General features: G+C 40.0%; 1 protein-coding gene across 4 annotated transcripts in view; it reads right to left on the bottom strand.

The window, feature by feature from the left end:
• The window catches only part of wwox (WW domain containing oxidoreductase), a 137,462-nt gene that overhangs the window by 119,384 nt on the left and 3,153 nt on the right, over positions 1 to 14,925 (bottom strand). For 2 of the 4 annotated variants that reach the window (XM_084933166.1, XM_084933167.1), the window contains 4 exons: positions 12,086 to 12,233; positions 8,483 to 8,547; positions 8,145 to 8,202; positions 7,874 to 8,043 (listed from right to left, as the gene is read on the bottom strand). In XM_084933166.1, coding sequence (XP_084789292.1) covers positions 7,874 to 8,043; positions 8,145 to 8,202; positions 8,483 to 8,547; positions 12,086 to 12,192 — 400 coding nt within the window. In that variant the 5' untranslated portion in view covers positions 12,193 to 12,233. Of the gene's footprint in view, positions 1 to 7,873; positions 8,044 to 8,144; positions 8,203 to 8,482; positions 8,548 to 9,186; positions 10,318 to 12,085; positions 14,263 to 14,925 lie in introns of those variants that run through there. The other 2 variants (XM_084933164.1, XM_084933168.1) reach the window with 2 other exon arrangements.

Genomic DNA, 14,925 nt, shown 5'->3' with positions numbered 1-14,925 from the left:
GTCTAGTGGAGTTAATCATTTCTCTCTGAAGTGATGAAACTGATTGAATTATTGTGGTTCACGACTTCTTCCTCTCGTCTTAGATAAAGTTTTGGATCTGACCGCCAACTCTCAATGAGGTATCGCCGCTCGCATAGAGTCAGAAAAACGGAGGCTGTTGTTAATTACGTTAATAATTATGGCAGTAATTATGAAAACACGGGTCGTAACTGAACTAAATGAGCAATCGAACAGACATGACATTCACACTGAACCTTGGCGTGATATTTCAGGCACATCAAAGGGCCTCTGATAAGGACATTTCTCCCATGAAACGAGGTCCGCCGATATGCGCAGAATTTATCAGTCCAAGACTACTTCATGGCTCCATCCAAATCATGTAGTCACGATAAAACTGACAAAAACTGAAGATAGAGGGAGAGAAGTTCATTTCTAAATTACAAGTCTAAATGGGTCATTTCATCCCGTAGGTTGAATTAATTTATGAGATTAACTTTCTTTCCTTCACCGTATTTTTATTTCCTTTGACATTTACTACCCTTCATGTGTCACAGAAAAGTTCAAGAGCACAGAGTCGTGTCATATTTTTAATCCTACTTCTATATACAAACCTGTGTGTATGTATACATACATATATACACACACACAAACAAGCACATATCCACATGCAGTATGAGAGTCCTGACTGACAAAGTGAAAGGCTCAATAACTGATTGTGGCAAGAGGGTCTGAGTGGCAGAGCAGTAGGCAGAGTGTATCGGGTGGTGGATTAATATGGACTGTAATTAGATTGTATGTCTTAATCTGATTTTCATTAAGAGCAAAACTGGGAGGCCTAATTGTGAGGAGAGCATTAAGGACTAATATCTATTAAAACTCAAAATTGGAGTGGGATTGGAAGCCCTTTCTGACAAGTGAAGCATGGAATGAAATTATATGACACCTTATTAGGTGTAATGGAGGGGACTGTGACTGTGAGCGGAGATCATTTCACTCACATGAAATGGAAATGAAAATAAAAACAGCATGACAGAAAAAACAAGCAGAGTGACTGGTGAGGTAAAAATAGGCTTTGAATCCAAATGAGCGGCGGCGGGCTTTAGAAAATAAATGTTATCGTAACCTCTGAGTGTCACGCAAAGTGTCTGCGTTTTCACTTCGGCATAATCTGAACACTGCTTTTAAAATTGATAAAATCATACGGATGTGTGCGAAATGATTTTTATATTTTTTTTCCCCACAAACGCAGCTTCATTTAAAGGCATTTTTTCCGGTCTTTATAAATTGGACAAGACTACTGGCTTCTAGTAAACAACAACACCTCACACCGACTGGTTGTGTGTACAAAGCATGAAAGTGAAATTAATCGACACCAGTGTTTTCCATAATGGGGAACAAATTAGAATATGGCAGCGACAACAGCAGCAGCGCCGAAGCCATGTATTTGCAATGACAAATAACAAGGGCTTGACATTAATTGTGAAATAACGAGTGTGGCGTTGCTGTAACAGAGACTCCCCGCCCTCTTGCCCGTGTTACCGGTGGAGAGGGCCGCGACGAAATTAGTTCCTGGTCAGGTGTACAACAAAGGGAGCCTGTTTCAGCATTGTATGCTGATGGTGGAACATGACAAGAGGTCAGACAGGGGTTTCTTTTGCGCTGGTGGATCGACAAACGCCATAAGCTGTTTTACAGCGCACGGGAGGCCCGCTTGGATGTGATGCTCACCCAGATTTTTCTGTCTAAACAGATGTAGTAGCTGCAGAGGTTTACAGAGAAGAGTCTGTAGATGGGGGGGAAGTTTCTTTGAATATGTGTATGTTCAATCTCAAGCTTTATAAAGTAGCAAGAATGCACTACATGGCTCAGCTGTTGTTGAAAATGTGTTTTACTGTAATGTATAAAATGCATAAAAATGTGTAAAATGTCCATTAAGCTGTGAATGCTCTTCATGGTACATTAGGATCCTGGCCCTACTGATATCCCCCAATAATGAGTGTGATTTAGTGATTTCACGCTTTGTTTGTCCTCCCTGGCCCACTGCCCCTCTCTGGATCCCCCTCGTACACAGGTGTATTGGCTCAATGTAATGAGATCATTACCAGCCTCGTCAGTAAACGTGTTTATTTGGCAAACGGAGCCGCCTGCTCCTTCCCTCTCTTGATCTGCATCCAAAGAGGCATTTAACTAAAATAAGCTCTGCAGTACAATTGGGCAAACAGAAGTCGGTTCAGATCATTACAAGACTTGTGGGTAAACATGTCGGGTTCCCACAATCCCACTTTTCCAGAGCTGAATCTGTGCTCGAAAGACCATGAGAGAAAAAAAACATGATTATGAACAGAGTACATATCGCCCAAACTCACTGAGTTACAAGGTGTTTTTAACTGAAATTGCATTTGGGCTTTTGCTCTACAAGTCCCTGATATCCACTTACGAGGACATTACACTGCTTTTGTTCTATCAAAATTTTAAATGAATATCCTCATATGTGGCTCCCATTTTTCTCAGAAACAAAAATTAGGTAAAAAAAATCAAAAAAAAAAAAATCTGGTAATTCTTTGTTTTTACATTCATCGGGTCCCAATCAGCCCAAATATCAAAGAGAAATTAAAAATGCATGCTGTGGAACAGTTCGGGTCTTAGCTCTTAGGAGGTTAATATATGCATGTGTATCTATGAAAGCAAAGAGTGGCCAGATTTGAGAGACATCTTCAAACTCCTGACCATCTCTGATGTGATGAGTGCACCTGTTCCTGCAGTTACCGTGTATTTCTTGCCCAAGAAGTGAAGAAGGGGACAACTCCCCCGCTCTTTCTGACTTTTAAGATCCCCTCTAATTCCCCTCCATTAGTCCAAGAGGAGGGAGATGTCACCCCAAAAGTGGAATGTATGGTTAGTAATTACAGCCCAAGGTTGAGCTGTTCCAGGTGAGAGCACTGGAGTGGTTCTATTACCCCTCCCTATCCCCTCCTGGCTCCCCCACCACCCCCACTACCACCTCACCAGCCATGCAGCCCCATCTAGCACCCGCCTACCCACCCACCCAGCCACCAACCCCCCTTTTCTTTCTCTGACCCTCTGTGTCAACCTCCAACTCCCAACACAATCTTTCATCATGGCCTCACAACACACTGGACACCCCTGGTCCTCCAGCAGTCAGCCTCACAGAGCGAGGAAGGAGGACAGTACAGCTGATAAACACATAGCGCACCAAATCACAAACGTGTACAATGATAAACACAAACCCCAGAGGCCTGCTCATGCACACATAGCTGCTGAGCATTAGGGCTATTTTCATCACTGTCATCAAAATCCCCCCCGCATTCCCCCGTCATGTAACTTTCATCCCCCTCATCATGTGCAGACTGTAAACTCGATAGGTCTATAAACTACTTGACTACACACAATAACCCAATGCCCCTTCATTTTATTTTACCTACAGCCTTTAAGCACATATATGTATTCCATCCTCTCTTTCTCTAACCACTTCAGTTCCATTATATTAGAGCTGTAATCATTATTGAACCCTGCTAGCCTCCAGCATTATACTCTCTGCACGTTACACCAGTTTGGGTCTGCATAGCAAATTTCATCTAAGGTTAATAAAGTTGAATAATTTGACTAACCAACCAGAACTGGTTCTTATTACGTAGCCAATAAACACATTAATCAGTGAGAACATGAAATGCCCGATGAAAAAATAAATAAAATAAAACTTCCCTTTGATTTCCTCGGCGGTTCAGTTCACAAGTTGATACGGAGAAGGCAGCGCAGGACACTGGCCGGCCATTCACCCGGTGGACACACACACACACACAATGAAGACTTAATATAAACACAGATGCACTCTGGATGTCATCTAAACCACACGTAGTCACTGAGAGATGCTCAGAGACAAAAACACACACACACACACACACAGATGCCACACACCATCCTCACCAGGAACATCTTTTTATCTATCTAATTCCTCCCACTATGAATAATGCATTTCCCTCCTTACTGAGGCTTGGGTTTAACGCATCGCTGCACGGGTCTTTAAGGAGGTCCTTATTCATAAACAGTAGTGCAGTAAATACCAGAGCTTTGCAACCAATTTAATGGCAGTTATGCTTAACAAATCTGCCTCAATCTAATGATCAGCCACAAAGCTAGGCTATGGGTTTAATCTGCACACAGAGGCTCCCGCAGCTCTGCGACTCACTGAATATGCTTAGGGATCTCTCCATCCAGAGAGAGGAGAGCACCAGCCTGACACTTAATCCTCACAACACAACACTGGGATCAACACAACTATGGAACATTGTTAGTCTTTCATGAATAAGAATAACATTGAAAGTCCTAAAACACTGCAGAGACAATGCATAGAGAGACTAAAACATTACGAAGCGCTCCTTTTTTAAATCCTTGCTATTCCCCGTCTGGACATCCTAAGTCTTTTCTGCTTCTTATTCCTACATTGACCCTGCACCTTAACAAGAAGACCACGTGGAATTTAGTGCATGCATTTAGACTGAGTAAAGCTTTGCAACTGTATGCACTGCTCAACAGCAAGACTCCATAGAAGGTGCAAAAAGTTCAGGTATGAAACACGTCAACACTGAAAAGCAGAATAAATAAAAACTTATTTTCAAACTCATAATTTCACTGACTGAATAAAAAATTATAATCTGTGAGAACTTTTTGAAAAATAAAGAGATCTGCATAAGTTAAAACCACACTTGAACAAGTGTTTTCTTTCTTTTGTGCACCACACATGCTGAGCTGGACTAATTTAAAAAAAGCAGGACCATTTTAGTTGAGTAAGACAGGAGGCGGATATGTTATTTCTGACCACTATTAAACATATGTCAACAAGTCACCTGAGAGACTGATGACCCTCCCCAGGTATTTGGACACATAAATGTCCATAAAAACAGTTCCCAAAGGAGCTGTCACTGGGTAAATAAGACCACGTGTCCTGAGAGGGAAAATAGAAATACATTTTTGTGCAATGTTGTGCAGTTTTATATTTAAAAAGCAAGTATCCTCATTCTGAACCCAGTGGGGGCTAGAGACATCAGGACAATGGCCCTTTAAGGACAACTGTTCCATGGACCCCTGGCCAGTAAATAACCTGAGAGTTAGTTGATAGGGGCGAATTAGAGGCAGAGCAGTACTGTGTAATGGGGATGGATAGGAGGCTCAGGCTTGGGTCAAAGCCGCTTAGGAATCAATGCAGAGGTACAGGTGTACAACCACAGGTCTATACGAGTAAGAAAACCTTTAAAAAGAAGGAGGAGGGAGGGAGACGGAGACGAGCGGAGGGGGGGGAAACAAACTACGACCATTCATTTCCATTATAACAATTAAAAATTGCCATTCGGGTTGGTACTGGTTTTTAATTTACAAAAGAAAGCAGAGAGAGGAAGACTAATGTTGTAAAGCGAGCGCAGTGATCACACTGGCAAGACAAACTGCATCACTGTCTCGCCTCCCAGCACTATTGCAGTGGAGCTTGAAGACTGGTCACAAAAACAGGAGGCGGTAATATTTCATGCATAAATAATGTTATATATGTGGTTTTCATGTTTATGTGCATTTGAAACTAAATTAAAATATTTTAATGTAAATTTTTGGAATTAATTAATATCCTACCATTACTAATAAAAATGTCACATTTCCCGTGGAGGAATTAAGCACTACAGGAATTGGAAATAGCCTTGACACTTGGATTAAAACACTACTGATGCCATTAAAATGCTAAGTGGGTCCAACCAATTGGCATAACCACATTTCACTAAAGGAATGTCAAAGGAGTACATGAGAAGTAGCAATTACTATTAGAATACTGTTAATTATAGCTGCTGCATATTTAATATGAGCAAAACAAAGGTTATGTTAATATGGGTTCTAATAAGTATTCATGCACTATATAGTGTCAGTGTATTACCACTACTTGATGCAGTCTTTTGTGAAAAACTGCATTTTTTCCAGCGTTTTTTTTATTAAATATATCACAACAAATGTTGAATGAGGATTATCTTTTTCATTATATAGTGTTTTTTTTTAATTAAGGCAAAAATAAGTACATGTAAAACAGCTAATATGATAACATTTTTAAATATCAATAGCATGCACATCACATACCTCCTGTGCCCTCTTGTGGAGAAAGCTATTAGTAATTTTCTCCATTCATCCTATACAATTATCGCTCAGGCCAAATATCGGATGTATTTTAGAACTAATCCTCTATCCGCGTCTACACAAGTGAAAGCAATACATTTGGAATGAGAGGCTTATGCACTTTTAACCTCTGATGACTACAGTCGTTCTGCAGCCATAAATGTTCACGTTTTCTTTATTTTGATAATTATCCTTTAGTATCTGACTCACACTACACTTTGTTCTGGTAATCATAGGCATTCCCATTTTAATGTTGGCGTTTTTTCAGTTCATTACACTTATTCTGGGTACAGATTTTCTGCATTTCACACGTTCATGTGCATTTTCCTTTGATGGATTTCATAGTAAAATTATTACTTCTTTAACTATACATAGAAGTAATCCTAACCCAAAACATTTAAAATATAATAATTTCTTGCTAATAATGTTTTGATGGATGTCAGTTATTTTTTTAATTGATGTTTGTTGTGAGTCTTTTAATTCAGAGACAAAGAAAAAGAAAAATAGGTTGAACACATCTAGGTTTAGTGACGGTCACAGGTTTAATAGAAATATAGTCATCAGAGGTCATTTGATACAAGCCAATTATTATTATTATTATTAAGTGCTGAAACTGCCTATTGATCAGCTAACGAGTGTCTATTGTGTGTGGCAAGAATCTGAACCTCTTGAGACCTGAGCTCTTTAATTTCTCCTAAATTTTGGGCATTAGCTGGACCTAGTAAGTATAAAAACTAAGCATCATCTTTGAACAGAAACTCTTTTTTTAATTAAGAAAAAAACTGTATGCCCTCATTTGGGTGCAATGGGTTTATATTACAGAGAAACACAATAAAGTCACCATTGTTTAAAAAAAAGTATAAAACACTTTTTAAGTATAAAGTGCAGTGTCCACATGAGGACGCACAGTCCCAGGAGACTAAACAATAAATCATTTTCATTTGTGTTACTTTTTAAAAACTGTGTTCTCTTAATGTGTGTAGAGATAAAAGACAGAAGAACATCAGGGTCAGGCAGGCATTTAAGTTCACAAGCTTCTTCCCTCAGTGAAGGTCCCCAGGCTGCTGTAAATCTATGTAATACAGTGCTGCCTTGCTACAGCTCATATCACACACGTACACAGATACACAGAGTCACACACTCCCACACACAGTGCAATTACATTGCAGGGACTTTCGTTGGGACAAAGAATTTGAATATAAAGACAATTAACGATTTTATGTTTATTTGATTTTCCTCATGCTGTCATTATCTATCTCAAACAAAGAAGCGAGTCTGAACAAATGGCCAGGACTTGTGCTAATTTAAACTAAAGGAAAGAGGAAATAAATTTGTTTCCAGACCATTATATAGTGAGCCATGCATTTGCTGGGTACAAATGGACACCATTCATTACAGTTAACAATGACATCCAATTCAGCCCTGCTAATGAACTTCAATACAGTCATGTTCGGTATTAAGGAGTGATTTGTTGAGTCTAAGTGTATCATTTTGGAGGCTAATGTTGATGAATGCCCCGTTGTGAAGAGATGGGGACATGCAAGGAGTAGAGACAGTCTTGGCAAGCACCCTTCTGTTATAGCGTAATACCATATCACCACCTAGTGGTGTCATCACAGAAACACACATTACTGCAGAGTGATGGTTTCAACTTTTCAGAACGTTTGTGAGACAAAAGAAAAAGATAAATAAACATTAAGCTCACCAATGCCCGCATTGCCTCCGGTAATGAGGACAACCTTGTCAGAGAGGTCACGACCCTGCAGGATCTCAAGAGCAGCAGTGTTTCCATCGTACCGCTTCGGCTTCACCACCACATCCTCTACTGTAAATGCATGACGTGGATCAAAATATGTGCTCCGCTTGTTAATGTGACTGAAAATGACAGAGGAAAGCAGGAATGAAAGCAACAACGTAGTTTTATTGCAGTCAAACATTTCCACAAATATAAGGAGTTTGATCATAAGTCTTCTTACTCAATGTAAATTATCTGTCCTTTTTCATCAGTTTCCTGCTCCCAACCATATGGTAAGTCTGTAGAAAAAGACAGACATTTATTATTCTTTAATAGAAAAAGTTTGTAAAAAAAAAAAAAAAAAAGTGTATATACATTTCAAGCCAAAACTGAATTCTATGTCCTGTTTTATTAATTTTTTAACTGACTGGTTAGCTACTGGCCACTGCATAAAAGTTGTGTGGTTGACAATACTCCAAATAACCAAGTCCAAGTTAGAGAAATATCAAATAATCTCAGCTTTGCATACATGTGAACAATTCTCCAGGGAAATGAAAAACACAAGTGAATAAAGCAAACCTCCAGCACAACGTTTCTTCTTTCCTGTCTTGGGGTGTTCCCACTGTGTCTTCATCTCATCATGACTGTTGGCACAGACATAGAGATTAAGAGTGAATGAAAAAAAAATCCTTTTCTTTACAATATACAGCTGTGGTTAGTAGTGTATTTACACTCATCATGGGCATGAATGTCATGGAAATTTAGGGATTTTAATTATTTCTTTGAACTATTTTTTTTTCCAGGGTGGACTAATTATACAGTATGCATCTTTAATGCCTTTTTATATACAGGATGTATCATCACTTTGCCAAAGTCTGGAAATAGACCCAAACTGTTACCCTCAATGAGATAAAATTTGTTAGAATAATCAGGACCAACCCAGGAACCACCAAGTCAAGTCAAGTCAAGTCAAGTCATCTTTATTTATATAGCACATTTAAAAGACATTAAGTGTTGGCCAAAGTGCTGAACAGAGGGATAATATAATAAACAGAATTAAAATAGATAAGATGAAAACATTATAGAAACTAGGGCTGGGCAATATGGCCTAAAATTCATATCGCGATATAATTTGAAGCATGTGCGGTAACGATATATATCGCGATATATTCTTTTCTTCTGTACAACGTATTTTCCACACTATAAGGCACACTTAAAATCCTTTCATTTTCTCAAAAATCGATAGTGTGCCTTATGTATGAATTCTGGTTGTGCTTACTGACCTCCAACCGATTTGGGCGTGCAGAAATCTGTTAAAAAATGTTTTAGTACAACTTTGGTAAGCCGCACTGCTTGATGGATTTTCAGAGCATCACGGCTGCCGTAGTGAGGAGCTTCGCGGAGTAATCTGGGTCCAAAACTCCGTCCATTTCAGGTCCCAAAGTCAAACGAACACTGAGAGTTAAAAACGGTCTAAATTCTTTCGTCTTTAATAAAATCATCGGCGTTGCTGCTTTACCAGGTGTAACAATTAAGTTTAACATCCAGGCATCCATGAAAACAGAAGTTATTAAATTTAATGGAGTTAGAAACAGGAAGTTAGCTCGCTAGTTTCCACCTAAACATGACATACCATGTTCTGACTGAGAGATTTTTGAAACTAATTAAAACGTACAGCTCTGCTACCACTTCCAAAATAATGAAGACAGAAAACTAAACAGCAGTGGCGTTTGCAGGGTTACTGAAGTTGGACTACCTGGTATATAATGTTGTGCTACGTGATTGCTAGCAACACAGCTATGTTAGCATAACATTAGCACAGTGAAGCTGGAGGATGAACGCCAACTTTTTTTCCACTTGATAAAAGTTAACGTGAGGGATTCTGGTGGTTAGGGACAAATGCAATCGCATAGCAGGATGCTATACACGGGCCAAACTTCAGTCAGGAGAACAACTGAGATCATTCATCCACAATACAAGGTTAGTTATTAATAAACTGCAACATAGAGCAGCTGCGAGAGAATTCAACATTAATGAATCAATGTTACAGAAGTGGAGGAAGCGCAGTTTTTGGCTTTCCCCATATTTCAAAAGTGCTTCATCTCTTTGCTATGACTCTCGGCATAATTTGCAGATGATAATTGTTGTAGCCACTGCGATGTTTCGACCAAAACAGGCGCAGCTTGGTGACATCATCAACATGCGATAGAGCGGTATAGTCAAAATCTCTATCGTTGGCCAAATTTATATCGTTTCTATTGTATATCGTTTATATCGTCCACCCCTAATAGAAACATTGTGAGACATCCATATATGTTTGTAAAAAATATGTGTACATATACATGTACAAATATGCACATACATATACAAAATACATATGCAAAAATGTACACATTCACACACAAGCATGCATACGTGAACATAAAATACATGTATACGTGTATACACATGCAAACACCAAGAATAAAGCATGCCATGTACTGGAACCTGCTGGTACACCAGCATCACTGTCCACAGTGAAGTGAGTTTTACATCACCGTGGCCCAAGAAGGTGCCAACCAAGAAAGAAGCCACTGCTCCAAAATCGACAAGCCAATTGCCTTCTGGATAAAAGAGACAAAGATTGAGCACTTTGATCACAATGACCAGAGGTATATTTTGAGCAGTAAATGTGATGCTTGAGAGCACTGTACCAGCTGTCACGCATTATCATGTTCTGGGGCAGTTTTTTGCCAATGGTGCTGGTACAGAGGTTGGATAAACTCATCAGGAAGGTTCTGGGATGCCCCCTGGACCCAGTGCAGGTGGTGGGAGACAGAAGGAGTCTGGCCAAAATAACATCTCTGATGGTCAGAGTCTCCCACCCCATGCATGTAAATGTTGCTGAACTGCAGAGCTCCTTCAGTGACAGACTGCTGCATCCTAGATGCATGAAGGAGCATTTCCACAGGTCCTTCCTCCCTGCAGCTGTCAGACTGTACAATCAAAACTGCTCCCAACAAACATAGAAGTTTACATCAGCTCTGTAACTTGCACTATTTTATCAACTGATTCACACTACAACCTGGGTTTGCCTCTTATCTGTAATTAAATTAATTACATTAATTAAATTTTAACAACTGTACAGTACTCTGTTTTTGGTAACTATTGTCCTTGATGTAAATATGTAAAAAAAAAACGTGTATGTTTCTGTTCCGTGTCCTGTTTGTTTGTATATGTGTTTTTCTTGCTGCTGTTACAACAAAATTTCCCCTTGTGGGACAATTAAAGGATTGTTCTATTCTATTTTACACAGCACAAAGTGGACTGAATAATGAAGAAATACTATATCCAAATTTTTCAACTTCATGTCAAACCAGCCATTGCTCCCAAACACATCAAAATGTGTTTTTTAAGAGATAAAGCAGGCTAACACTAAGGCTCTAGAATGACATTCCCAAAGCCTGACCACTAATCTACTTAAAATTTGTAGACTATGTTTAAAAGCCAGGTCTGTGCTAGGAAGCTACCAATTCTGCCAAGAAGAGTGGTCAAGTATCCAGACAGGAGCTTGTTGACAGCTACCAAAAGTATGTCATTGAGCTGTTACTTGCTAAGTTTTATATATTGAACATATTTGAACCTGGAAGTAGATTTTTGACCTTGTGTGGATTTGAGAAAATCCTAAATAAATTCAAACAGTTCAAAGAAATCAGCAAAAGCCCCACATTGACTCCATGACTCCTCATGCCCAAGATGAGTAGAGATTCTGGTCAATATTGTCATGATAGCATCACAGCATCACACAGTTGCTATAGATTTTTCAGCTGCACATCCAAAATGTACATTTCTAATGCATTATCCCATTACTGAGGAGGGTTGTGATTTTATATTTCAGCGTAAGTTTACAGCATGGCAGCTAGTGGATTGTGACACTACAGCAGGATAAATCGAGATGACAAACTCACAGACTTATCAAAGACTAACAACAATTAGCGCAAACCCTACAGTGAAATGAGGACGGCACACTTTATAACACAGAGTTTACATTTCAGTTGGCAGAGGTTTTTAACAAGTGTAGCTAGCAGGCTGTGTTAGCCAGGTGCTAATAGAAATGGCATGGCCCTGACGTCAGTAAGTGTTAGGACTGAACTCATACACAGACATGCTTGCTGATAGCGTTAATGGTGAGATCTCACTTACTTTGCATAGTAGACCCAACCATCTTTAGTAGACCTCTCCTCCCATCCAGGTGGTAACTCATCCTCACTATCTGTATCGTCCATACCGGCGTACTTCAGAGCTGCCATAGCTTCCAATGAATTATGAAAATCAGAGAGAAATATCTGCTCTGGAGAATGAATGCAGATGTCAGAGAGCGCAGAAACACGGACACGGCGATCTTCCAGCACTTCCGCAACAACACGATGACGACTGCCGAACTGCATTTTGGGACATTGAGGCGGTAGCCCATATGCTTAAGGATCCGGCTTTTTGTGATTCAAATGTTTCCGAAAAAAGATGCCAGCCAGAAGCCAGAACTAAGTCGAAATTTCGAGTTACTGTCTCAAGTTTAATATCGTTGGGGGTTTTTTTTCCATAAGCTTACAGGCTTTATGTTAGAGAACACTGGCTGGGTTTTCTCTCAGCCTTTGATCTGGGTATATAAATTTTAAAGCTAGTAGGAGAATAATGTTGGGAGATGTTGGAAGTGGGCAGATAGAGCTGCTGATTTATGTAATCAGATAACTCAGGCCCACTGAGTTATCTACACAGCTAAAGTTTTCTGATTTTTTTAAATCTCCTCCAAATCCTTTTATTCTACACTAATTAATCACCTTTCCTGTCATAACTACGCTTTTGTACACTTTTCAGACAGTGTACAAAAGTTGGGCACGTTTTACCAGTTTTACCTTTCCTGTCTATTGTAATAGAAAAGTAGCCTACAGACTATCCAAGAGGGCCAGAGGAAATCTGAACAGATGACAGCCCTAAACCTATTGGGGACAAAGGTAGCATTAAACCACCTCATTAACTAGTCAACACAGTGGAATGACACGTAACAACTAACAAAAGCGAATTAGTTAGAGCTATTCCGCCTCTAAATGTTCACACGTTTAAATAAAAACAATAAATGAGATATAAACAGGTTTCAGATATAGTTAAATTAAAAGAAACGACTTGTGTTCTGTGTTTTTTTTCCCATGCCTTGAAATTCGACAACTGCCAATGTGACCTAACCAGTACAGCTGTTCCCATCAGCTCAGTAGCTCTTTTGTATGCAAAATCTGTGGCCGTCTCTTGCTTCTCTTATTCCTGCCACTTGACCTGCCTGTTGTGTCTGTTAACCAGTTTGTGCGCTTGTTACATGTGTCTTGTCCGTCTGCAGAGTCTGTGTTTTCCATAGAATGGCTGTGAAATTTCTGTGGAATAGCGCACCGTTGAACTGATAATAAAAATGTAAAACAGCACAATAATCACAGTGATGTACTGAACTGTGGGATGACGTAATCTAATTTCATAAAGGATGATCCAGTACATCTTATACAAAAGGAGATAAAGAAAAGGAAACACTAAAACACTTGATCCCTAAAGGATTTAGCGGGACTGTGCCTCAAAGTCTGTGGATATGGAGACAGGGATTAGGCCGTATAGACTCAGAACAAGGTGTTTAATTCCTGTTTCAAGTTTCAATATGTTTTGGTCAAGCTCTGGTACCACTCCAACAACAGCACCAAGAGCAACAATTAGGATTTATAAGGAGCTATTGGCAGGGAAAGAGAGATTTTGTATGCCCATTGCATGAAACGTTGCAGTTTGGAAGGAGGCCTGTGTTGCCCTAGCCCAGACTGCACCACCCAAAGAATGTCTTGAAAACAGTTCCAGGCAGCCTGCCTCTAACCAAGATTCAGGTCAGAAAATGTGGTTGTTCTCTGATAATATCTACAGGGAGTGCAGAATTATTAGGCAAATGAGTATTTTGTCCACATCATCCTCTTCATGCATGTTGTCTTACTCCAAGCTGTATAGGCTCGAAAGCCTACTACCAATTAAGCATATTAGGTGATGTGCATCTCTGTAATGAGAAGGGGTGTGGTCTAATGACATCAACACCCTATATCAGGTGTGCATAATTATTAGGCAACTTCCTTTCCTTTGGCAAAATGGGTCAAAAGAAGGACTTGACAGGCACAGAAAAGTCAAAAATAGTGAGATATCTTGCAGAGGGATGCAGCAGTCTCAAAATTGCAAAGCTTCTGAAGCGTGATCATCGAACAATCAAGCGTTTCATTCAAAATAGTCAACAGGGTCGCAAGAAGCGTGTGGGAAAACCAAGGCGCAAAATAACTGCCCATGAACTGAGAAAAGTCAAGCGTGCAGCTTCCAACATGCCACTTGTCACCAGTTTGGCCATATTTCAGAGCTGCAACATCACTGGAGTGCCCAAAAGCACAAGGTGTGCAATACTCAGAGACATGGCCAAGGTAAGAAAGGCTGAAAGACGACCACCACTGAACAAGACACACAAGCTGAAACGTCAAGACTGGGCCAAGAAATATCTCAAGACTGATTTTTCTAAGGTTTTATGGACTGATGAAATGAGAGTGAATCTTGATGGGCCAGATGGATGGGCCCGTGGCTGGATTGGTAAAGGGCAGAGAGCTCCAGTCCGACTCAGACGCCAGCAAGGTGGAGGTGGAGTAGTGGTTTGGGCTGGTATCATCAAAGATGAGCTTGTGGGGCCTTTTCGGGTTGAGGATGGAGTCAAGCTCAACTCCCAGTCCTACTGCCAGTTTCTGGAAGACACCTTCTTCAAGCAGTGGTACAGGAAGAAGTCTGCATCCTTCAAGAAAAACATGATTTTCATGCAGGACAATGCTCCATCACACGCGTCCAAGTACTCCACAGCGTGGCTGGCAAGAACGGTTATAAAAGAAGAAAAACTAATGACATGGCCACCTTGTTCACCTGATCTGGACCCCATTGAGAACCTGTGGTCCATCATCAAATGTGAGATTTACAAGGAGGGAAAACAGTACACC

The sequence above is a fragment of the Perissodus microlepis genome, chromosome 7 (assembly GCF_051167445.1).
Source record: "Perissodus microlepis isolate ML-2025 ecotype Zambia chromosome 7, ASM5116744v1, whole genome shotgun sequence".
Classification (NCBI taxonomy): domain Eukaryota; kingdom Metazoa; phylum Chordata; class Actinopteri; order Cichliformes; family Cichlidae; genus Perissodus; species Perissodus microlepis.
Note: the sequence above shows the minus strand (reverse complement) of the source record. Positions and strands in the feature narration are given on the sequence as shown.